Source organism: Sapajus apella, unplaced genomic scaffold (genome assembly GCF_009761245.1).
Source record: "Sapajus apella isolate SASKATOON/1434 unplaced genomic scaffold, GSC_monkey_1.0 scaffold28, whole genome shotgun sequence".
Classification (NCBI taxonomy): Eukaryota; Metazoa; Chordata; class Mammalia; order Primates; family Cebidae; genus Sapajus; species Sapajus apella.
The window spans coordinates 16974556-17000881 of record NW_022436968.1 but is presented as its reverse complement, the minus strand read 5'-3'; the positions used below and the strand labels follow the sequence as shown (position 1 = coordinate 17000881).

The 26326-nt window shown below is 39.0% G+C and overlaps 2 protein-coding genes across 5 annotated transcripts in view; one reads left to right on the top strand and one right to left on the bottom strand.

Annotated features, from left to right (window-relative positions):
• RBM45 (RNA binding motif protein 45) overlaps positions 1–26326 on the top strand; it is a 485504-nt gene that overhangs the window by 238127 nt on the left and 221051 nt on the right. The gene's annotated exons all lie outside the window — the stretch shown is intronic.
• Positions 1–26326, bottom strand: part of PDE11A (phosphodiesterase 11A) — a 385263-nt gene that overhangs the window by 188561 nt on the left and 170376 nt on the right. The window contains exon 6 of the mRNA XM_032292833.1: positions 17218–17350. Coding sequence (XP_032148724.1) covers positions 17218–17350 — 133 coding nt within the window. The remainder of the gene's footprint in view (positions 1–17217; positions 17351–26326) is intronic.

Here is a 26326-nt window from a genome sequence, read left to right as displayed (position 1 = left end):
TGGGTTCAGGCAATTCTCCTGCCTCAGCCTCCTGAGTAGCTGGGATTACAGGCACACGCCACCATGCCCAGCTAATTTTTTTTTGTATTTTTAGTAGAGACGGGGTTTCACCTTGTTGACCAGGATGGTCTCGATCTCTTGAACTCGTGATCCACCCGCCTCGGCCTCCCAAAGTGCTGGGATTACAGGCTTGAGCCACCGCGCCCGGCCTCCAAGTTGTTTTATGAAATTTTGTGTGTGAAAGGGTTTCAAAATTTGTAAGGAGTTTTACAGATACAAGTATTACTAATATTGAAAGGAATACCTGCCAAAAAATATCTGCTCTATTGTTCCACAGGGTGCCTGCTTGGTCATTCTTGGTTTAACATTCACACCGTTAGAGTCTCAAAAGTTAGGCCACATGAGACAAAGCAGCCTTTCTAGAAGGCAACAGTTAAAGTAAATCTATTTCTGGGAGGGCTTAGTTCTTTCCAATTAAATACATGTCTACTTAAAAATGTTACCTAGTTTCTGTCCTCATGGGGCCTTTCCAATTAATGGATCTAATTAAAGATGGTTCAGCTCTCAGAGCCATCAACATGAACTTGTTACATTTTTCAGCCTTGCAAAGGTGGTCAAAGAATAGGTTAAATAAATTGGTGATAATATGATACCATTTATTAATGTTTAGTGTATTTCCTTTCTCTAGAAAGATATGTACAACTTTAACAATAATCTAAAGCAATAATCTATTGGTGAGAAATTTTAGTAACAGGACATGCTGAGGGAGCCAATGTTCCAAGTCAGTCCCTTGATTTTCATGAAATAATAGAGAGAGAATTGAGTTTGGCCTTCCTTACCTGCACCTAGGATCAATCCTAGTGTGTAGAATAGTGCCTGTACATAATTCCTTAAATTCCTAATAAAATAGATGATTGTGCTTGGAGCTGCAGTATTTTCCCCACTGCCCATGAAGCAAAGTATGTTGGATTCTTAGAACTGTGGGACTTGTATTTGTTTTCACTACGTACTGCTACCCCATTCTATATTTTATTTAAGTCTTAGTAATCCCCCTAACCCTTAACCTTCATTCTCCTCCTGCTCATCTGTAATTCTTATGTCCACTGTCCAATCTACCCTTCTTCTCAGGAAAGGTTCTCAAACTGGTTCACACTAAGTAACAGAAACAGAAAAGCTTGGCAAGAGCAAAGCCATTTCAGCTGATACACAGAGCTTTGTCTCTTAATGTTTTCAATTTTGCACATTTCTCTTTGTAACAGAAGCATAATTGATAGATCAGCAGGTGTTACAGAAAATAGAGAATGACTTGTCCTGCCAGGCTAGCTATCAGTAGCCACTGAATGGGAGTGCAGGTGTGCTCCACCACAAAGATCTGACAGGCAAAATGGGCTTTAATGCTCTAAGTCAGAGAATCTGAGCCTGGAGCCCCAATATCCTTAAGTGCTACATGACAAGGGTAAGTACTACTGAGATGTCTATAATATGCTTTAAAAAAATCAGGAGAAACTTTACATGGAAGAACTGCATGGGACTGAAGAGCTACAGAGTTCAGATAACACCACCTTAGTGTTAACTGTATAACTCTGGGCATTGGCCTTCCATGGCAGAGGAGATCTAGGTGCCAATGGGTTTTCCACCTCTCCTGAATTTTTAACAAATAAATGGACCACAAAATCCATCCATGCATAAGGCCTACCCACTTTTTAGTTAATTTCTCACATTCCCTTTGCTGAATGAACCTTTACTATTTACATGTTGAGTCCAAGTGTTCATTTTTATTGCAGGCAAAAAGCAAATGTTGCATGTAATGGCTCTGAATATTCTCTCCAAAACTATACAAATGTAAGGAAATACTAAATTAAACAATACAACATAATACCTTAGACTGACTAAATAATGACTTGTTTTGCTTTAGTGTATTTGTTTTAATGTGTTCTCTGAATCTAATAAGAAGGGTAGAAAGTGTCATAGATGATATACTAGAGTGCAACTAATGACAGAAAGTTGAATTCAGAGGCACAATGCCAGTTGAAAGCAAAGACAGAATGATTGTAATGGTGAAGATATTTGTAAATAGAGTACACATTCCAAGAAGTCACCTAATACAAGAGCAGGTCATTTGCAAATGCAGTTTTTGTACATGCTGTTGGGACAGTCTCAGACAAAGCTCCTAGTTGGAATAAATCCCAAGAAACAAAGGCAAAGGTGAACAGAAAATAATCCATCTGAATTCCCCAAAGATACAGCAAGACAAGTTGACTTGTTTAGATCTTGTATCATTTCAATCATGGTTTTAGATAATTGTTTATAACTTTAAGAGAACTCACAACAACTTGGTACAACATAATTTCATATAATATAGAGAGAGTCTAAGATTTTAGCACATCTTTAAAATTTTTCATGATTATAAAAATAATATGAACACATGAAAAATTTAAAGCAAAAATAAAATCAAAAGCTCTAATTCTGCCATCTTTAGAAATAGCTACCATTAACAGGTTGGTACAAGTCCTTCCTCACCTTTTCCTATAAATATGTAGTAAGTTCATATGTCAATATATATTTCATGACATAAAGCATATTCATAAATTACACATAGATAATATATTCAACAACATTGAACAATATTCAACAAGAATGTTATTATGTACTAAACATTGTTCTAGACATTGGGGATATATCAGTGGAAAAAAACAACAAAATCCTCACCTTCATAGGGCTTACATTTTAGTGATAGAAGAGAGATGGTAAACAATACGAAAATAAATGAATAAATTGTATGTTAGAAGATGTTAAGATGACTGGAAAAAGAAAAAGAGCATGATAAGAGGGGTAAGGACTACCAAGAGTATCAGGACTCACCTGCCAGGTAACATTTGAACAATGGTCTTAAAGAGGAGAAGATATGAGCCATACAGCTCTTGGGGGAAGAGCATTTCAGCTGAGAGAGTAGCCAGTGCAAATTCCCTGAGGTCGGCGTGTGAGCAGCATGTTGTAGGAACAAGGAGACTAGTGTGGCTCGCACAGTATGAGTAAGGGATGGAGGTGGATGATAGGGTGCCAGATGGCGTATGGCATTGTAGATATCTGAGAGAATTGCAAATTTGGCTTTTACTTCGGTGAAATAAGGAGATACTGAAGACTGTGTGAGCAGAGTTGTAATATAACTTAAAATTTAATGGCTCTAACTATTGTGTTGAGAAAAGAGTATAGAGGGGAAAAGTGAAAGGAGAGGGGCAGTTTAAGAGGATTTGTACATGAATTAGTCCAGGGATGATGGTAGCTTGGATCTCAGTGGTAGCAGCTAGTAGTAAGAAGTGGTCAGATTCTGGATAAATTACACAATTGAACTTCCTGATGAATTCATGTTCGACATGAGAGACAGGGAGAATCATGCCTAACTTTTTTGACATAAGCATCATGTAGGATGATGTGGCCTCAATAAAGATATGGAAACATATAGAGGGGCAGGCTTGGGGGGAAGGAGACTGATCTGTGCTTTAGACATGTTAAGCTTAAAGTTTCTATTAAAAACATGCATATACTGTTTATATATATATACAACCACATCTATTATTTTATACGTACTTGTATACATTATTTTAAACATACTTCTCTGTGGTTTACGTTTTTCTTGTAGACATTTAAAAATATCAGGATATATAGATTGCTTCATGGGATAGGCATTTTGCATGGACTAAATTTTAGTCTTTATTAGGGTATGAGAGGCAAAATTCGAAGATGGCCTCTAAGAATCCCACCTGCCACCACCCCCAACTCTGGCCTTCTACATATCTTGAATAATCTCTTCCCTTGAGTGTGGACTGGGCCTGTGAATATGATAGGACAGTCACTTCCCTGGTGATGTTACATTACATGGCAAAGACGATGAAATAATCACTCCTGAGATTATATAAGCCACTCTGGATATTATGTAAGCTTCTGTCACAGCCAACTGGCATGAAATTCTCCAACTGGCTTTGAAGAAGTAAGTTGCCATGTGATGAGGGGGCCCCATGCTAGGACTCAAGGGCCATCTCTGGAAGCTGACAGAAACCCTGGGCCATGGCCAGCAGAAAAATGAGAGCCTCAATCTACAACTACAAGGAACTCAATTCTCTCAACAACCTGAATGAGCTTTAAAAAGAACACCACGATCCAAATAAGGATTCCACAGGACCAACCCCTTAATTTCAGCCTTGTGAGACCCTGAGCAGAGAACCCAGCAATGCCATGCCCAGACTTCTGACCCACAGAAACTGTGAGATAATAATCAGGTGTTGTTTGGGTCGGGCACGGTGGCTCACGCCTGTAACCTTAGCACTTTGGGAAGCCGAGGCAGCCGGATCACTTGAGGTCAGGAGTTTAAGACCAGCGTGGCCAACATGGTGAAACCCTGTCTCTGTTAAAAATACAAAAAATTAGCTGGGCATGGAGGTACATGCCTGTAATCTCAGTTATTCAGGAGACTGGGGCAGAACAATCGCTTTAACCCAGGAGGCAGAGGTTGCAGTGAGCCGAGAATGTGCTACTACACTCCAACCTGGATGACATAGCGAGACTCCATCCACAAAAACAATAATAATAATAATTGGGTGTTGTCTTAAGTGCTGAGTTGGTAGTGACCTGTTTTGCTGCAATAGAAAATTAATATTCATAATAATCCTGACAATGTCTTTAGAAACAGACATGGATACCCTGTTCCCATGGAGCAGATGACTGATAAAACTACAAAACCAGTAAACAGATGACCCACGAACATGAGGGTTCCTTGTACTACTACAAATATAATATTATATTGAATAGGTCTTTTCTGTCTTACATTCTTTTCATAGAATGTTGTAACAGAATAAACAGCAATTTTCATAAGGTCGCAGAATTCAAAGCTCAGAAACTTAGCTCTGGTTCTGTGAAATCTTACATAATCTTTTGTCATAATTTTTCTACCCATAAGCCAAAGAGTTTGGCTTTAAAACAATGCATACTATCAAGCCCAGCAAGTGCCACTTTTGACAGTCAACTCAAACAGGCATTCAGAAGGCAAGTAATCACTGTGGCTTGCCTGCTAAGTCTGCCCTATTCACCACAAGGAGGGAACTCCATTAAATATTTAAGACAATCACTAAGAGAACATCCAGCAGGTAAACAACTATGATTACTTGCCCCATAGCCCTCTCAGCAGGCATCTGACAGCAGCTGGGATGGTGTTTACATCACATTAAAGACATCCCTTTGTAGCTTCTATCAAAAGGAGCACCGACAGTTTCAAAACTGAGGTTTCCAAAATAAGGATCATTCTCTTGCTGCATATTTTTGGGCAGAGTTTCTAAGGACTTCCATGAATTATATCAAGATAGGAAAGACATAAAAGTTGGAAATCTAGTTTCCCTTTATACAACTGTATGCCTAAAGCAAAGCTTGATAGAGTAAATTATCTCTTACTAACAGAAAATAGCCACTGGCGTCATAAATTCCCAAACTGACAAGCTTCCTATGCTAGTCCAAATTGAAGAAGAAACTATCAAATGCACACAAGTGGATGTATTGGGGTCGGCACCAGCAGTCATCAATCTGAAGAATTCACAATATGGTTTATGGGGCAAGTCATTCATAAGTTTTTGCTGAAATATTTCATTGACATAATATGGAACACCTCCCTATCCCACTGACACTCGTCAGGAAAACACATTTGGGCTTAACATGAACAAAAACTAAACATATATTATATTAAACCACAGAAATTTTGAAGGGTATCTATTACTTTAACTGATACAGGGATTTTAAATCTAGTCACCAGGGCTCTGTTTGAAATATACAAGTGTAACTGGCTTTAGCTATACACTGTAAGAATTGGTGGGTTGCATAGGCTTGGGCAGTAGAGGTATTACAGTAGGTAGCTAGTCAGGAGCAGGGCAGGAGAGCCCCACCCCCCTCCACCTCCATGAATGTCAGGTGACCAGGTCAGGTGGTTGTTAAACCGTCTCTAAAATAATAATTGGCTACAACCAGTGCCAAGGAAAGGCAATCTCCCCATAGATAGAAAAACCCTGAAACTAGTGATCAGTAGTGGGATGGTTAATACTGAGTATCAACTTGATTGGATTGAAGGATGCAAAATATTGATCCTGGGTATGTCTGTGAAGGTGTTGCCAAAGGAGATTAACATTTGAGTCAGTGGTCTGGGAAAGGCAAACACACCCTTAATCTGGGTGGTCACTATCTAGTCAGCTACCAGCACAGCTAGAATGTAAAGCAGGCAGAAAAAACATGAAAAGGTCAGACTGGCTTAGCCTCCCAGCCTACATCTTTCTCTCATGCTCGTTGCTTCCTGCCCTCAAACATTGGACTGCAAGTTCTTCAGCTTTGGGACTTGGACTGTCTTGCTTGTCCTTAGCTTGCAGACAGCCTATTGTAGGACCTTGTGATCATGTGAGTTAATAGTCCTCAATAAACTCCCATATATATGTGTATGTGTGTGTGTGTATGTGTGTGTGTGTGTGTGTGTGTGTGTGTGTGTGTGTGTTTTAATTATCTGATGAATTGGGATCAGTAAAGAGAATTCATGTTGCCAGAATTAGCCACTGAGCCATTGAGAAATTTAGAATAGATATTAGTGATAGAGGCAGGAGGCAGACAAAGGCCTAGACAGATAGGGAAGGATCTCTATACAATTTCCAACCTGCCCCACAAGTGTTTACACCAGTTATTTTGTGCAGATAAGGAACCTGCACTGGGGGCTTACCTGGGCATGCTGCAGCAGACTGGAGGCCCACATGGACTAGGGGGATCGTGTGGAGCAACCAGAAATTTATGCCTAATGCAGGGGAGGAGCCTGGCCTCTTCAGGTGGTGTGTGGTGGCCCTGGTATTCAATTTGGGAGGTGAAAACCTGCTTGCAGTACCCCTTCTCTTTGCTGAGAGCTTTCAAATCACTTAATAAATTCCACTCTCCTCACCCTTCGATGTGCCTTCCTAATTCTTCCTGGTTATGAGACAAGAACACAGATTAGCTCAGCTATGGAGCAAAAAAATCCTGCATCATTTTGGTGGCCTGTATGGGGAGTTGTCAGAAGGGTGAGTAAAATTTGAACCCAAACATATCTCTCACTTTTCTTTCTGAGCTTTCCTGTCCTCAGACTTTTTCTGAAGGCCGGGGAAACTATGCCTCTTTCCCTGCCCCATTATTCTCAGAAGTTGGGAATGTCAGCCTCAGTCCAACCCAGTCTTTTCTATGGAATTTTCCTTCTTTTTGGGGGGAATGTATTGGGACCTATCTTTTCTTTTACAATATTAGGGGTGTTCTACCCTCACCCAAATGGTGGCAGGCTTGTGCACAGGACAAATGGGTGAGTGGCAGCTCCCTGCCCCACTCCTCTCCTTTCTGGGGCACATGGCCTGAGCCTGGGTGGCTAGCTGAGCAGCATTCCCTGCCAGGTATGTGCAGAGTCTTCCCCTAGCCTGGCCAAGGGGTCCAGCTCAGTCAATGCCCCAGGGAGGAGACAGCAATAAAAGGTCTCTCTTTCTGATGGAGAAATTCATTTGCATAAGAATAAGAGGTTTCTTCCTCAGCCATCTTCCCAGCCTTTCACTTAAATTCTTTTTTTCTTTCTTTTCTCCACTCTGTTAGCTGTTAACACAGCCTTGCAGATATAGGGAGCTTTATGCAAGAGGGTTTTTTTTTTTTTTTAATTTTGGAAAGCATCTTGTTAGGCCAGGACCCGAATTCACAAGACACCCTTTTTCTCTCGCTTTTTTGAGGAGAACTCAGCTCCTCAGCTTAACCTTAGCATTCAGCTTATGAAAAGGAGGCAGCAGCCAGCCGCTGGCTACAGTCTGTCAAGGTTTAAGGAACTCAAAGCTTATGTCAACAGGGGGGACAGGGTGCACATGGGTGAGTACAGATATTTCCACCCTCTAGGCCCCTCTGTTAACATGGGTAGAAGCTGCGCTGACACCCATGGGTACCACCCTGTCAAGGTCACCAAGACTTGGGGATATAAGGGCAGAAGAAAGAAAAGAAACACCTCTTCTTTCTCTCCCTCATGTACCCCCTATTTGCTGGGAAGAGAAAGGAATTAGGGATACCTTATCCCCTCTTCCTGGCTGGGTAACCATTCATCTTTAGTCTGTATCTCTCTCAAACGTATCCTGAGGCCTGGGGGCTCCTTTGAGAAAACGCCTTCCTTTTTCCTTTTTCCTCCTCTGTCCTCTCCTCACAGAGAGGTAATTGTGTCCCCATACTACAGGATACTTTCCTTGGATGCCTCGTCCAAACTGGGAAAAGTTAATTTCCCAAACCCTAAGCTGCTTGGCTTAGAATAGAGCTCAGAGGAAGGGAACCCAGAAGCCTGACATGCCAGTAAAAGGGTAAAAGTTTTTTTACCAGTCAGACTTTTGGTCCCTCCCTTACTATGCAAACTGGTAAAAGGAATGGTAAGGATCATTGTTCATATTCTCTATAAAGTTTTGATTAATGAAAAAGGATTTATGAGGTTGGTCTTAAGCTGTAGCCAATCTGGTATGCTTTGCATGTCTTTCTGTACGGTTCTATCAGAAAGAGGAGTACTTTAGGATAGGATGCAGGTGTAGGACCCCATAAGTCCACTTTTCAAGTCATCCCAGCAAACTGGTCAGTAACAAACTTGGCTGCAGGCCTGCATCTTATTTTATGTCCTTGGGAGCATGACCTGTAACCATATGGCAGTACTTTGTTTTAATCTCTGACATTTTACAATGGTGGCTAAGGTTCAATCCTGGCTTGGAGAATGAGTACTTTCAAGTTAATAGCTGTGTGATTTCTACCATTTCTGATTCCCTTCCCCTCCATAGACAACTTCTAGCTTCCCTTCTAAAATCTTCCCTTCTCTGAGCTACTGTTAAACATTCTAGATATTATAAAAACTGCTTCTCCTTACTTCCCCCTTTGAAAATACTTTGTACACCCATGGTTAAGTTCTAATCTTAATTGAGGCTTGTTGGTTTCACCTGTGAGGTTACCTTTGGTAAGGTTCAAAAACCAGAAATATTGGCTGTTTGGCATGGCTAAAGTCAGGTAATAAGGGACTTAAAAGGACTTTCTTAAGGAGTGCTCAACTTAATTAAAAGTGGATACCCAAGTATGTTTAAAGGACCTTTATGGTTTTTTTCTCTTCTTGAATTTTACTTTTCTTGAAGAAGTTTCTTCTCAATTGACTGAAATATTTTTCTCCATTTTGTCTCACTCTTAATGCACGCATGAGAGGCCCTAAATTAATTTCTGATGGCTTGGGACTCCTTGGGAAAAACAGAAAAGGCACCACAGATCCCATTTTGTTAGAAACCTCTGTTTTCCTCATGCAACCCCAGATATTAGAGGCAGATAGATCCCTCTCAAAATCTGTTTTTGTTTTCCAGTCATACCTGTTTGTTAGGCCCTAGAAAATGCATGCTTTCCTAGCCTTGCTCTTAAAGGGCTCCACCCAGCAGCCAATAATCCAATTAGATTGACAAATGAAAAAATCTTACAACTACTGGATTTTTTTGTCTGTCTGTGTAATCATATATGTGTTACGTGTCTTATGTTTATATAGAAAAGTGCTCTAATTAGCTTGAAGAAAAATAAGCACTTAGATAATTTTTTTTAAAAAAAGATAAAAGCAGTAATACCTTTTAGTTCATGTGACTTTACTCTTTGAGAAATAACAACAGTCTTAAAGATTAATGGTAAACTGCAAATGTCATCAAAATGTAAATAGGTGGTCAAAATTATGCAAGTCAGATACTAGGTTTGCTAAATGTTTTAAGGTCATAAACTGCTTCTTTGACCTTTGAGAACTGTTCTACTTGCCTGCTTTACAACTTGATAAGGCATGGGGATATGTGAAATTAACCACATCATTAACTATGCTGGAAGGAGTCAAACTTTATTGGCACCTAGTACATAATTAAAGCAACTTACTTAGGATTTATATTAATGTTAAAAACTATTAAGGGTTACCATTATAACATGTAATTGAGACCACTGAAAATGGATTTACATGCAAGGTGTGTAAGAAATGGTGTGTAAAATGTGTTTTTAGCAAAAGAATTTTATAAGGCATGGAAATTTAAAATTTTGCCTAGGGGTTTAAAGAAGTTGTGGAATGACTGTAAAAAATTAATCTTGCAAAAGGAATTTTGTGCATGAACATATTAACTAAATTCACAAGGGTATGATATGGTTTTTTCTATAAACTGCACATTGAAATAAAAGCACAACAAGATTCTTTTTAGCAAAATTTGCAGGGGTTATAAAAGGTTTACAGGAATCTTACCTCATGGTTAAACTGGTTAAGATTGGATAGAAGTGTCTGTAAGATTTCATTAGAAAATTGAGTTTACATTAATAGTAGATAATGTAATGGTAAAATTTGGCTTTCTTTCTCTTGAATAAGATTTTCATGTAATGATAGAGGATAATGAGAGGTTTTTGCCTTAAAAATTTTTTTGAGTCATCATTTTGGCTAAATAAATAGCTTATGGTAATCCAGAATTGTATTTCATAATATCAAGTGTTCTAAATCTCAAACACATTTAACAGGCTTCCAAAAATCAAATTGCAGTTTCAAGGTTATCTTTCCTGACTCTTAGCTTTTGGATGTTAAAGAGGGCCCCTGGAGCATCCAAAAGAGAGGTAAACAGTATTATTCAACATGTTTAGATAAATGGAATTGCCAAAATGATGCTTAATTTTCTTCAGGTTATATTTCAGTGAATAACATTAAAATATGTTCCAAACTTGTATGGGATTTCTACAATTCTAATGTCTGAGTATATACTATCATCATAATTAAGGATATTATGTTAAGTTATTGTAAACCACAGAAGTAACCAAATTTCTTTGTCAATTTTGTTTTTAACTTTAACAACCCTGGACATTTTGCTATTCACAGACAATTATTGTCTTGTTTTGATCCTCTTCGAAAGATGTTTTATAATCAGCTGTAGAACATTGACAGGTGATCTCAAATGCAGGTTTCTGTTAACTTTGGAGACCATGCATTGGACTAAAGGAAAAATGTACAGAACTCATGAAGAGCTGAAGTATTCATGAATGTCAAACAGAACAAGAGTTAATTAAATGGACTGAACTAATAGAAAACCGAAGTAATCTTTTTTAATTTTTGCTTAAAACATTGTTCGTCCTTGTTTTCCAGAGTCAAGGAAACTTTTATTTTGAGCTATTTACAGTCCTGCCTCAGCCTCACGAGTAGCTGGGATTACAGGTGCATGAAACCACGTCTGCCTAATTTTTTGTATGTTTAGTAGAGACGGGGTTTCACCATGTTGGCCAGGCTGGTCTCAAACTCCTGAACTTGTGATCTACCCGCCTTGGCCTGCCAAAAGTATTCTTAACTCATGGCAATACAGTTATTTGCATCAGTGCAGTAAGAACCTATTTTCTTTTGCAACAGGATGCAATTAAATAAACTGGTTCTTTTATCTAGGCTTTGACTGGAATGACATGCTCTCCTTTAGGGAATCAAGCTTGACTTGCAGAGACAATAAAAGCCCCTTGGGAAACTGGCCTCATACCTTGTCTACAGTTCCCGTACAGGGTTTCTAACCTGTGTTGAGTAAAGAATGTCACTTTCTAATAGGCACAAGAACCCCATATTCCTGGGACCTGAAGAAGTTAGGAATTTACCTAACTCATAGATAGTTGAGTATACAAACCTATGGTTGGGCTTGGCTTTAGAAGTTCTTATCTGAGATTCCTTGTGGAACAGAGTTCCTTCAAAGCCAATTTAAAAGGCCTATGTGAAAATAATTATCCTTGCTGCACTTTATGCCAATAATCAGGCCAAATATAAGGCTAAAGTTTACTGTGCAAACAACTCAGTCCTATCATGATTTGTTTTTAACAAAAATGAGGGCTGGAGAGAGAAAAATCATGTTTCAGAACTTATCATACACTTGTCGTTATATTCTAGTCTCAGTTGTGTTTATGTTTTTGTCTGCATTTTAGACTAACCTTGCTTATTCCTGTGAACCAACCAGTGATCTCTGGCTGCAGCTAAGAAGAAACAAAAGGGAAGGGTAATGTAAAAATCGGGATCAAAATTCTAGTTCTGGGAAGTTATCCTGTAAATTCTGCCAGGTTATAGGAGTAAATAGGGTGCCCATTACCTGGAGGTTTCCTTTTTTAAGAAAATTATACCAAGAAAGCTAACCAAATCCAAGCCGCATGCACTCAAATCTTAGTAGGCATAACTATAGCCACTAGTTATCTGGGCATGCCAGCAGCCTTAGGAGTTTTGAGCTATCCTTACCCCCCACTTTTGTTTCATTTTGATACATCTTCTAATAACCCGGTTCATCTCTCCCCTTTAGACCATTGAACTCCAAACGGTCCTGCAACCAGAACCTCAGAAAATGGCTCCCTTTCACTGAAGACCCTTAGATAGGCATCTGAGGGAGATCTGACTGCCATCTTCCCAAAACAGTGCCCCTGTCAGCAAGAAGCAGTTGAGATCAGTCTTTGTCCCTATTCTAATGCCAATTAGATGTACCTCTTCAGAGAAGGAATGGTAGAGGCAAGAGGCAGACAAGTGCCTAGGCAGAGAGGGAGCGGTCCCTGGAGAATCTGTGACCCACCTCACGAGTATTTACACCAGTTGTTTTGTGCAGATAAGGGAACCTGCACAGGGGCTTGTCTGCATGCCTGCAGCAGACTGGAGGGCCACATACACTGGGGGAATGGGGTGGAGCCACCAGGAATTCACACCTTATGCAAGGAGGAGCCTGGCCTCTTCAACTCATGTGTGGTGGTCCTGGTTCAATTTGTGAGGTGGAAACCTGCCTGCAGGACCCCTCTCTCTTTGCTGAAAGCTTTATTTTCACTTAATAAATTCTGTCCTCTTCACCTTTCAATGTTTCCATGTGCCTAATTCTTCCTTGTCATGAGACTAGAATCCAGATTAGCTGAGCTAAGAAACAAAAAAAAAAACCTTGAATCATTAGTGCTCAGAATAATTGTGTTGCTGGTAAATTTAAATCCATGAAGTACACTTACGTTGAGAAAAATTGTTGGAAATAGAGGAAGTCCTCTGAAAAGGATTCCCCATGCTACTTCTCTGCAAATTATCTTTCTTGTGAACAAACCTTAGACTATTCAGAGAAGTCAGTGCAGGGAACAAAAAAGCAAACACTTTTTTCAGGGCAGATAACAATTACCAATTAACCTTGGATTTAAGAAATGTTTCTTAATATTATACCACTGACAAATAACTATTCAGTTATGATTAGTAGGAGAAAAGATGGACTTATGCACCACACTCAAGAAAGGACTCAGACCTTTGGAGGAAGATAGTATAATTCTAAAAGGTGTTTCCTGTCTCTACGATGATTCTAGAATCATTTTTAATGGTGGTGAAGTCACCTTTGCAGAAATTTTAACAGTGAGAGAAAATTATGGCAGTGAAGGAGTTCTGATCTGGCTAACCTCCATCTTGTCTGTGTCCTTCAAGCTGCTCTTAATTATTTCTGGGCTTTGCTCACGCTAACTTTGGAAGACATTTAGTTGATAGTTTAAATGATTATAGCTCTTGTTTCTCCAAAACTCAGTTGTCTTTGTAAAGCTAATGAGAGAGCACCAGGCTAGGAGGAAAGAGGAGACTGAATTCTGCTAAGGTGGAGACATAAATGATTGTCAGCCATTATTCTGGAGGTCACAAGATATGCAACTTCCCCAATTACTCTTGCAGATAGAATCACTATCCTAGAACCTAAGATTGGCCTTTTGAGATATATTTTCAGGTTTTCTGGCATGTCTGAGGAGACCAGTGGCTCCACTTGGACCTACCAACTGCTCCTGTGGCCCTAACCAGAAGCAACTTAGCATGCATGAGGACCATTTCCCACACGCCTATGATTACACCCCCAATCAATCAGAAGCAAGCACCCATTGCCTAGCTACTCCCACCCCATCCTGCAAACTATTTTTGAAAAACTCTAGCCCCCACATTCTTGGGGAGATTGATTTGAGTAATAACTCCATTTCACATATGGTGTGGCCGGCCTCATGTCTATTAAACTCTTCCTTTATTGCAATGCCATGGTCTTGTTTTATCTGTGCAATGGGCAGCAAGAGCTCATTGGATAGTTACAGTGGGGTGAAAGTATGAAGCAATTTCATTTTGTCTGATATATATATTTTTTTATCTTGAGGGAAATACTTAACACACTAATGAAAAAATATTACCTAAAATGGTTGTCTTTATCTTATGATCTATACCATCTTACATCAGGCATTGTGGGGAAAAGGTTCAGGTCTCTTAGCCTCTTGGGAGAGCCCTATGACTCAGTCTTGAGTCTGTTTCATTTATTATTAATAAACAGTTGCCACCTGTCCCTGAGGAAAATATAATTGAGGAGAGAGGAAGCATAAGCAGATAAATAGTTTCTCTTGACCTAGTATGATACACAACATACACGTACATACACACAACATACACACAGACATTTGTAGGACATATCTACTAAATGTCTGTATTTAGACAGAACACAGTCTCTCTCTCTCTCTCCCCCTCTCCTCCATCCCCAACCTCTCTATCACCTTTATGTGCATTAATTCCTCTCCAGTTTTTTTTCTCTCAGCATGAGAAGAAAAATTTAAAGTACCTTTGAATTGCAGTACCACACAAAGAGAACATGTAAAAATCAGCATACAATGCATCTTCAGATTTGCAATTAAAATATAGTATTTGCTGCATTGCAGATTGAAAACATCTAGGTGGGGGACTAAGAAATAATGATAGTTTAAGTTCATGCTTTATTTTATCATAGAGAAGAAAGTGATTTCATGAAAGAGTCACTGCTTAACCTACCACAGTCTACTGTCTTCAGACATCATTGCTTCTCACCACTAGATAAGGACATGAAATTTTTATGAACAATCCCACAGAAATAATTGTTGCCTTTTTGCCTTTTGAGACTCCCATATTGTTCTTTTCGTGAATCAGCAGGACAGGCTGCCTTATTGGACTGTACTGTGAACATGGAGGAAAACGTAATATGGCTGTTATCACTAATTAGAAAGGGATATGGTAAAAATCTGACTGTAGTAAAATAATATGGTATATTCAAACTCACTATATTGTAATAACAAGAAGTATGCTTGAGATATTAATTGTGCTTATTAAATGTGGTATTTTTCTTAAGAAGAAAGAACGATGATTGAACAATGATTTTTTATTCCCTGGTAAAGGAAAACATGCTTGCAGTTTATCGCCCAGCAGGTCGTTCTCCTAGATATGAATTCTAGGAAAACTGCTATACTTGAGCACTTAGAGACATGTACAAGAATGTCCTTGCAATGCTGTGTATGTGATAGTAACTCACTGAATCCAAATATTCAGTCACACCATAGTGGATAAACAAAATGAGGCTTATTCATATAACAGAATACTTTGCAGCAGTGCAAATAAATGAATGCATTACATGTTTACACAACCCGGTAACGAAATGTTGACAGGAAAAAAAAAGTAAGTCAATTTATGCAATGTTCAGAGACATGAAAAATATAACAATATATTTGGCGGAGATTTAAACATGTGCAATGAACTGATATAGAAAAAACAAAGAACTGATAAGTTCAAATTCAAGGAAGAGAGAAACATAGCACAAGGCAAAAATACATAAAATCTGTCCTAACCCAACCACAATGCAAAAGTATATAAATATTCAATCTTCAAATAATTTTCACTGCACCAGTCATATAACCAAGTTAGTAGTGTTCTACTTTATGGGAGGAGAACTAAAGAAGGTTGAACTGTGAACTTTTCCAGGGGAAGTAACTCAAAGTTAAGATTTAATGTATCAAAACTGAGGAGAACTAGAGGGTAGTCAGTGTTAGGACAGCCAAGGGAGCAGCTGGAAAGGCACCCAACCCAGACTAGGAGTTCATGTAAGGGCTGAGGAGCTTCTAACCTGAAGAAGGAATAGAAAATACATGGAAAATGTAGCCTGGGGAAGATAGTTCTAGGCAGCAAAAGGGAGGTGGTTAAGTTTGGGAATATAAGATTTTCTTGCAGAGATCTGGAAAGATGATCTGACTGAGTTGTAAATTAGAGTTGGACCCCAGCCTCCCTGCCATCACTGTGTCCCGGCCACAGACAATGGAGACAGCACAGGGCAGGATTAAAAGTATGGGCTACGGAGTTTGAGAGGTAGCAGGACTGAATCCTCGTCTGCCTCCAGACCCATAAAGCAGCTCTCAATTTCTGTAAAATGGGAATGATGACATCTACTTCTCAGGGTTGAAGGTTAACTCTTTACATGTTATCATTACTAACCTATCCCCTGCTTTGTAGCCAGTGTGATCATTCTAAAATATAACTCTTGCTTCTTTCCCTTTAAAACTCAATGGTTCTTAATTGCACAGAACAAATACTCCAACTCCTTAACATGCCTTTCAAAGTCTTTTGGTGATTAGTCCCTGCTTCCCTCTCCAGTTCCACGGATCATGGCCCTTCAGCCACATTAGACCATCTCAATTCCCCAACGCCCCATGCCTGCTCAGCTTTGCCTGAAACACATGTCTCCTCGCCCTACCTCACCAAAAAAAGCCTGCTACTTTTCAGAGCTCAGCTTGGCAATCTTCAATAGGAAACTTTTCATTTAATGAATATGTATATTCAATATGTGTATATATACATGTATAGTATGCATATGTACATAGAGATTATCATTTCATTATCATATCAGAATTTATCTGTATGACACTGTACACTACCTTAGAATGTAAACTTCAAAATTGTTTTAATATATTCTGTATATCAACACAGTGTGCCTAGATAATTAACATTAAACAATAACACCAACCAATTTACTATTTCTTGGGAGCAATTTTTATAAATATGGTAGTTGTTTTAGGTTCTATTGAGAAATAACTCTGTTATATACAATTTTTTAATTAAATAGTTCATAGTTTAACATAAAATATACCCAATCATAAAAGAGCATCAGACTAAGGATAACCATCTTGCTATAAATCAGGGTAGAGTTGGGGAAGTTCTTCTAACTTAAGAGTCAACAGTGGGCAATGCTAAAAATAAGATCACAGAGGAAGGACACAAAAGAACTGCCAGAAAACTCAGGAATTGCTGTCGATCTGTATAACGTTCCTTTTTGTGTTTTCAACTTCTTCCACAGTGTGACAACTAAACTTTAAGACTGCAACCAGAGGGGCTTCTCTTACCTCTGCATCAAAGCGCGGATCCTGGTAGGCATCACTGATGTTCACTGGAAGGCCTGTTGAAGCAACCAGCTCAGCAACGCTGTTATTTATTAGCCAGTCGGAGTATGATGATTTCTCCATGCTTTCTTTGAAACTATCAGAGCACCAAGGTAGGCAGGAAGAAAAGAGAGAAACATAAGTTTCTTGAAAGCAAACCCTATAAACTACACTAATAGCAGGATAATCTGTCCTTATTAAGAAGTAGTAAGTGACATTAGTCACAAAACAATAGCAAGGTATTATCAGGAGCTACTTCAAAATGACCTACCTGCTATAATGTATAATAATAAAATCCATGGGCAGAAACTATAGATTCCCTATGATTTAGAGAGCAACTGCAGGTTGTATTTAGGTCCCAAAGCTGGCAAACATACATAAGGACCAAAATTAACAATAAGACACCAACAACTAATAAAATTCCATCAACCTCCAGCTTGCCCTGTTTAATTGAACAGACTAGATGTTCTGGCACAAGGAAGAATGAAACCCAAATGGGGAAAAATCAGAAAGTAAATTGGGACTTTAGAAAATTACAAATGCAGCAAAAGAACATATCTAGACTATGGTCTTTTAAATTAATAATTATTTGAAAAACAATTTTACTATCTTAGTAATTATTTTAATAATAGTAATTATTTTAATAACAATTTTAGTATCAGTAACTATTTTGGTAATTTCAGAGTATGTTTCTTAACAATAGCACATAGCCTGCTTACAAAATCTCACTTAAAAGCCTACTTTAATGCAACTGACCCTTAACATTAATAATTAAACCTCTTTTCATGTTTGATTTGAACAAGGAATTTTATGCTAAATGATTTTGTGAACTTTCCCTTGTATCACTTTCACCACAGACACTACACATACAGAAATGCTGTGAGAATTAGTTAAGACAACCTATTCCTCTCCTCCTTTCCATCTTTTCCTCCACAAGTACATATTGAGCACTGCCAGAAGCAGCAGAGATACAAAATTGAGAACTGTTCAAATTAGTATTGGCAAGGAAAATTTTCCTAGAGGATGTCCGATTTGTGGCTTGGCAAGTGATAACTGAAATTATGTGAATGGATGCAAGTATACTAGGGCAAGGTTTTCAAACTACCTTCTGTGGAACCCTGGGTTTCATGATATGTTAATGAGTATACTACAGCAAGAATAATAATCACTCTATTGACTTTTTAATCTAAACTGCACTATATGTAAGAAAACACTAAACACACATATCATCTTTGTTATTTTGCAATAATGTGCCTGTGTGAAATTATGCCATGCCGAAAAGGCAGGAAACTGCATGGAAGGGCCATTGGATGCATGAGTGAGTAGGACACATAGATATTATTTGCCATCATTAATATAACTCATCTGTAATGATTGCTGGCCTTTGTCTGATAAATTCAGCATGTATTTGTAATGTTATTCATCCCTTATTGCATATTAAACATTAATAATACATAAACTTATTCTCTGTGGCTCTCTGGCTGAAAAATGGAAGTTTTAATAAAAAGCTGAGTCTCGTAAATCTTAGATGGCGCCTAATCAAAGAAGTAAAAAGACTGAGTACTTAGAAGAGAAAGCTTTATTTTCTAAAACAAAACCAAACAAAAGAATAAACAAAAAAGTCTTTATTTTCTCTTTGCTGTTTTATACCTGTGTGCTGAAATTTTATGTTGTGCTACAATGAAAGCAAAATCTAAGAAGAAACATGAAAATGCACCTCATATGAAAATCTAACTTAATGAAATCATTCCTAGGTTTATAAAAGAGTGTGGGATAAATTCTGATCTTTCTTTCAGGGATTAATTGGCTTACCAGTACTTTATTCCACATTTTAATTTTTAAGGTGTTCTGACCACATTGTTTTGAAGCTGCTGACCTACAGTGTTCTGTGGAGTGTGGGAAGCAGCGCTGCAGCAGGAGCTGGGGAGAGGTCTGGGTATAGAAGTCAAGGGAGGAACTTGAGAAGTGGTAGGGTAGCAGGGAGCTCAAAGGAGCCAGTTTTGTCAGTAGGTGTCAGCAACTTTCAAGCTGGGTCTTTCAGGATGAGAAAGAGTTCAGGAAGGAGAGATTGGAGGCATTAGAAGGAAACAGCAGGAACAAAAGACACAAATGCAGCAGAGTGTGTTCTTGGCACGATGAGTAATCGTATGGTGGAACAACACTGAAAAGGAGGTCAAGGGTCAAAGGTGAGGCCCTCACCAAGTTGCTGAGACCTTAGTTATAGGCAATGGAGAACTGTTTAAGAACACAGGGCCGGGCGCGGTGGCTCATGCCTGTAATCCCAGCACTTTGGGAGGCCGAGGCGGGTGGATCACGAGGTCAAGAGTTCGAGACCATCCTGGTCAACATGGTGAAACCCCGTCTCTACTAAAAATACAAAAAATTAGCTGGGCATGGTGGCACGTGCCTGTAATCCCAGCTACTCAGGAGGCTGAGGCAGGAGAATTGCCTGAACCCAGGAGGCAGAGGTTGTGGTGAGCCGAGATTGTGCCACTGCACTCCAGCCTGGGTAACAAGAGCAAAACTCCGTCTCAAAAAAAAAAAAAAAAAAAAAAAAAAAGAACACGGAGCAGGGGAGTGATGTAGTTTAAGATGTGATTTTAGAAAGCTTAATTCAGGGACAATGAGCAGGAAGACCTGGGTAGGGAACACTGAAGGTGAGAAGAGGTCTGGTAAACCACAGAAGTCACGCAGATGGGAGGCAATGGTGCTGGTGACTCAAGACGTACCACAGAAGATTCCACAGGCTCCGTGGCCAGATAGCGGCGGCTTACCTTTTGCTCCCGAGTGCCTGTGGCCCTATTAGCAGAATGCAGTTGTTTTAAGGAGGGGGGAGATAGGGAAAGATGACAGATATTCTGTAAGCCTAGAACATATTCATTTTTGAAAATCCAGGGACAAAACTTTATTAGTCCTCAGAACTTAAAACTCTAATCCAGAGTTAGGATAATTTTCAGGGAGAGTAAAATGCATGAGATCACTCAGGGACAGAACACACAGGGAAATCTATATCTAGGGGAGGGAAGGAGAAGAAATTTTAAAGAGGAAAAACTTAAATTTATTGCTATCTACTGTGGGCCAAGGGCCAGGCCAGATACTTTACCTAACCAATTTGTTTTGTCCTTAGATAAATCCTATGAGATGGATATGCTTCTCTATATTTTATGGATTGGAAAATGGAGACCTACAATGCTCAATAACTTTCCCAAATGGAGATAAGATTTTACCTAAATCTGACTCCAAAGTCCTAAATTACACTATTTTTTTCTGTTACCTTTCAGAAGGAGTTAATGGATAGGCTTATAGCAAGAATAGGGTGGGTCGTCACCTAAGAACAAAAAGGGAGGGGCAGCCCACATCAGAGAGAGTTTAAAGATGCTGCTGAAGAAAATAAACACTTCAATCTGAGACTTTAGTTAGAGGAAGGGGGAGGAAAAACCATTGGAGTTGATAATTAAGAGCTTTAGATCCCTAATTACAGAATTCCCAAAGAAGATACAATGACAAAAACACTTACTGAGCAGGGGCTCCTGAAAAACACATTCTAAATCTAAAACATGCTTAGAATTTGACTTGGTTCAGTATGCATACTGCATTGAAATCATTGTAAAATCATTGAACAGTGTAGAAGGAATATTGACTCCTGTGCAAGGCACGGTTGAGGCAGTTTCTAAAGTATAAGCCATGATCTCTGCCCTCAGGGAGCTTGCTACTTAGCTGGGGAGATGAGAAATAAACACACTGACATTTAAACAATGCAAAAATTAAATGCCCAGTTCAAATTTCAAATGAAAATTTTTTCACATAGCTGTATTGATATGTTGCCAAGTCAACTGTATCAATCACAAATGCTGAAGAAGTCCATGGAGGGAGAAATGACTTCAGGTGTTGTAATCTAGCTAAAGCTTCAGAGAGGAGGTAAGATTCGAACTGACCTATAGGTCAGTGCAACAGTGCAAACAGATTTTCTGAAAGTCTCCTCTACATTTCTTCAGTTGAATGTTGTAGAGGAACATAAATTAAAGCCTGAGTGATAGGATTCTCAGAGAGACAGTCAGGAAAGTTGATTTGTCACTTGGTATGTACATCAGTCTTAGTCCATTAACGTGCTATAGCGAAATACCAAAAGTTGGGTGACTTATAAGCAACAAATATTTTTTTCTCACAGTTTTGAGACTGGGGAGGCCAAGATCAAGGCACCGGCAGATTCAGTGTCTAGTGCCTTCTTGCTGTGTCCTCACATGGCAGAAAGAATGAGGGATCTCCTGGGGCCTCTTTTATAAGGGCACTGATCCCATTCATAAGAGCTTCACTCCCATGACCTAATCACCTCCTAAAGGCCCACCTCTTCATACCCTTACATTAGGGACTGGGTTTCAACATATGAATTTTTGGGCAGACACAAATATTCAGACCAGAGTAATCACATTCTGGCTTATGCACCACCTCAGTTTTGGAATTGGTCTACTACAACAGAGAATCATAACACTGAGTTAGAGCTTTCATAACCTTGCTTCTTTTCTTTAAGAACAAAAGGTAATTTTATGTTATGATTAAGATCATGGGTTTTGGCATACCTCAATAAAATATCACCTTTGCTGCTTTCTAGCAAAGTGATCTTGGGAAAGCTTCATCTGTAAAACAGGTATAATACTACTACTGTGGAGATTAAGGTGATAACTTGTGCAAAGTGCTCAGCATATTATTTAGCCCACAGCAAACATTTTCTAAAAGCATCACAACTTTTAAAGCAAATTCTGCACATGACAGTACCCTTTATACATTTCAGTGATGTGGTGTTGTGAGTTTAATCACAAAGGAAAGGGCCCAAATTATTTCTGCTTTTGGAAGGACACATCTAAGGATAAGCTCTTTCAAAAAGTTCCTACAGTTCACCTCCCCCTGATTTATGAGGAATCTTTTATTCAGTATGGTTTTCTTTTTTGCAACTGGTTTCTGTTGGGACAGAACATGGGAATATCACAGACACAGCCACATATTGTTGCGCCCTATAAAAGGGAGAAGTGGGGGCTGAAATTCGTCTAACTGCATGTTTGCTTGAAGTTGCATCTACCTCTAGAGGGTACCTTTTCCTAATTCTTACAGAGACATTCATATGGGCTTTCAATGCCCCTTCTTCAAACTTTTCTTCAACACTTCTGAAAAGTGGGCATGTAATCTCAAATAGAGCACCATCAGTGACAGGAAACCCACTACCTATCATATATTACATTATATTTTGTGGCAGCTCAGTTTACTTTCTAATAATCATCATCCTTTGTTCAAAGTTCCATGGTCTGTGGCCACAGAGCATGGATCTTGTTATCTGACAGCCCTCAAAATATTTGGCAATAATTAACATGTCCCCCATGATTGTCCGCCTAACATCGTTCTTCTCCCACCTGTCTCCAATCCCTTCAGTTACTTCTCTTGTGGCATGCCTTCCTTAACCGTACCATGCCAGTCCTAGATGTAGTCCCCTTGTTAATAGTCCTTTTGTGTATGAAACCCAGTCCAGTCCACAGTCCTCTCCATGGGGTCTGAGTAGGAATAAGGGGGTTTGACCATCTCCTTCATTCTAGACCCTGTTTCTACCAAAAAGGTCAGTAGTGATAGTTCCCAATAGGTCTTATTTTTGATAAGTTTTTGGAAGTTTAAATTAATATTCAAATTTAAATTAACCAATTTTCTTGAGTCCAAAAACTCCCACCAGAGATATCAAAGGCCAAAATCCAATACTAAGATTTTCAGTTTGGGCCAGAACCAAGATAGACTCCCTGCTGTTTGGAAACACAACTAAACCTTGATTACTCCAGGCTTCCAAAGCTTATGGGTGCATATGAGTTCATGTCAACTCAGTGGTTCTTACTTGCCATGTACATAATTGTAAGACCATAGACACCTCTGATTCCTCCCTAATCTCCAATCTTTGGGGATACTTATTCTTTCATTCAAATCTCCTTGTTAAAGCCTACTGCTTAGAAATTACTTGAGGGAGCCTGACCAATGGCTCCCAGAATGCCAAAGCTTCATGGAATAAGGGAAGAATACTGTCTGCCAAGCTCTCTGCAGCATTTTGGTGCCTGGGCCCTAATGCCGTATTGCTTGTGCTGACACTGTAACAAGTTTCCTATTTAAACGGCTTCTTTAGCCTTTGCCCATACCCCTCTCTGTAGACATAGAAGGTAGGGCTGGGATGCCCATCCACATTAGAGGAGTACTCATGTACCAACTCCTTCTTTCAGCAAACAAAGACCCTTATCAATCTCCTCATGCAATGAATTCTGGTGTGAATGTTGGTGGGTGTGTGTGTGTGTGGCCAAGACATTAGCTGTATATTGGTGCATAACAAGAAAAAAATGGCATAGAATCCTTAACAACATTCACTTGTTATTGAAGACTAACGGTTGATTCAGAAACCATTCAAATGTTTCCAAAGTTTTTTTTTAAAAAGCAAACCAATTCATTTGTCCATGTTTAAAAGGTTTTTACATTCAAGCTACAACACCATTTTGATCCCTATAGTGGGGATATTAAAAAAAATCCTGACTTAAAGGAAAAAAATAGCAGACAGAAAAAAATATATTGAAAAAAGGGTCTGAGAAAGGTAAAAGAATGTTGACACCTGAACTTCAGTGAACCTTCCTTAAGAGGCCATGATTAGCCACTTAATAGCTTATTTTAACTCTCTAAAAAAGTAGACCTCCCTAAGCTCAGGATCATTTTGGAATAACACTCTAATTGTAAAGAAATCTTTTATCTTGTTATTTTGCTAGAAAAAAGTGTATAAGAAAACATATATTTTTAAGTGAGTTTCATATAAAGGAATGTAATTTAGGTTCTTCTCAGTGGTATCTTGCTTCCAAATGTGAGGCCCAAACTGACTTCAAAGAGAGCTTCATGAGCTCAAACATATTTACTGTAGAGGGATAAAAGAGAATTGCTCTATTACAGAAAACACATAATTCCTGAAATGTGGCTGCCCGTGAAGTGAGGGCCGGTGAGGTAGACACAAACCTCAGGGTGGACAAGTTGCAGAGTCGTGTAGGAGGTAAATCGATACAAGCAAAGCAAAACAAGACAAAATAAAATCCCCCAGAACAAGTGGCTTCAACATCTTTAATTATCTGAAAATCCTGTTTTAGCTGAAGGTTCAAATACAGGAAACTGTGTGAAAATAAAAGGACTACCTTTAGCATTACTTTTCAAAAGAGTCTCTATATTAAAAGACAAAACATCTTAATAAAACTGTGCTAATCATTACACTGCTTGTGTTCATGTTTCTCTTCTCAATATAAGGGTTTACTTAGATGTCTTCACTACAAACTCCCAAGACTCCTTCAAAAATGACCACTAGTTTGGCCTCTACTAAGTGCTGGACAGGAGTGGGTCAAATCTTGTATTAAGTGAAGAATAAGGATATTTTCCTTTTTGTTGAAGGAAGCTGACACAGGGAAACCCATCCTCAGATGGATGGCAGCCTAGCCTAGCCCCTACTTATACAGAAAGGTGTATAGGCAGAAGCTAAAGGGGTATACCTTCAGGGAACTCATAATAATGATGATTAATTGTGATAAATGCCCTAATGGAAGGATGTGGAAGTTGGTCTAAGCTGGTTTTTAGAGGATATGTAAGAGTTCACCTGGAAGAGAAAGAAGATAAAAACAATTCAGACAAGACTATAGCATGAGTAAAACTTTAGAAGTGTGGGGTTTTCTGTTTTGGTATAGTAAATAATAGAGCTAATGTTTAGGATACATGGTGGAAGTGATGAATAAGGATACTGTGGAAGAGGCCAACCAATATATTGTGTGGTTCCACGCACAAGCTTTGTACCCAAAACTACATTCATATAAATGACTCTTTTTGTTTTTTGTTTTTAAAGTGTCTTTTTTAAAAGTTCAGGGGTACATGCGCAGGATGTGCAGGTTTGTTACACAGGTAAACATGTGTCATGGGGGTTTGTTGTACACATGATTTCATCACCCAGGTATGAAGCCCAGTAAACATTAGTTTTTTTTTTAATCCTCTCCTTCTCCCACCCTCCACCCTCCAGTAGGCCCCAGTGTGCATTGTTCCTCTCAAAGTGTCCAAGTGTTCTCATCATTTAGCTCCCACAGCAGGCAGTATTTGGCTTCCCATACAGATGACTCTCATCTATATCAGCAGTCCAGAGTTCCCTATGTACATACCTAAGTACTTTCTGGAGACTTCCTCCTGAGCATCTCAAATTTACCATTTTCAAGATTGAACTAACACACAACATTAACTAGTTAATGACCACTAGTGCATCATTTAGTTAATGTGACCATTAACTAAAAATAGATTTCAAGGTGGGACTGAAAGTTTCAACATAAACACAACGTATTTTCTCATGGCCAAGGAATGATTGTCAATTGCCCTTCTGATAGATTGAGTGTTACCCAGTGAGGGTTAGGAGCTGGAGAGGCAAAGAGTCAGGAACTCAAAGAACTATTTGGGATGGTTTAATTTTTTTGCTTTGCGAACCAAATATTGATTTTTGATCTGTATGGTAGTATTTGACATTTTGTTTCATTGACTAGAGGTCAATCTGAGGTTGGGTTCACAAAAAGAAACTGCATTCCTTACTTTTTCCCCACTCAGGTCAGCCTGTCTTTCCCTGGAATCCTTCCTGAAGCCTCCAGCTGTGCAATGCTTTTTGAAGTTGTCGTTTAATTAGGAGATTAGGGAACTAAGTAAATACCAGTGGGACTCAAAGCTAGGACCTCTGCAGGAGAGTCTTGAACACCCAGGTCTTGGGACATTAATAATCTTCTAATGGCTTAAGTATATCTTTGAAGGTTATCGAACAAGTCTTTTAGTCATAAAAAGTAATGGGAAATAATGTAATTAACAAGCAGAAACTGCCTGTCAGCTCTTACCCTGCGGTAGGAGAAGAAGATGCTCTAAGTTGCAAGAGTTGCTAAATTTATCATGATCTGTTAGTAGATTTGCTTTAATGTCTTGCCTGAGGACACTTCATTCCTCTCATTTTAAGCATTCTGTATTATCAGAAATTAAGACATGGTAACCAAAAAACACATTTTCTATC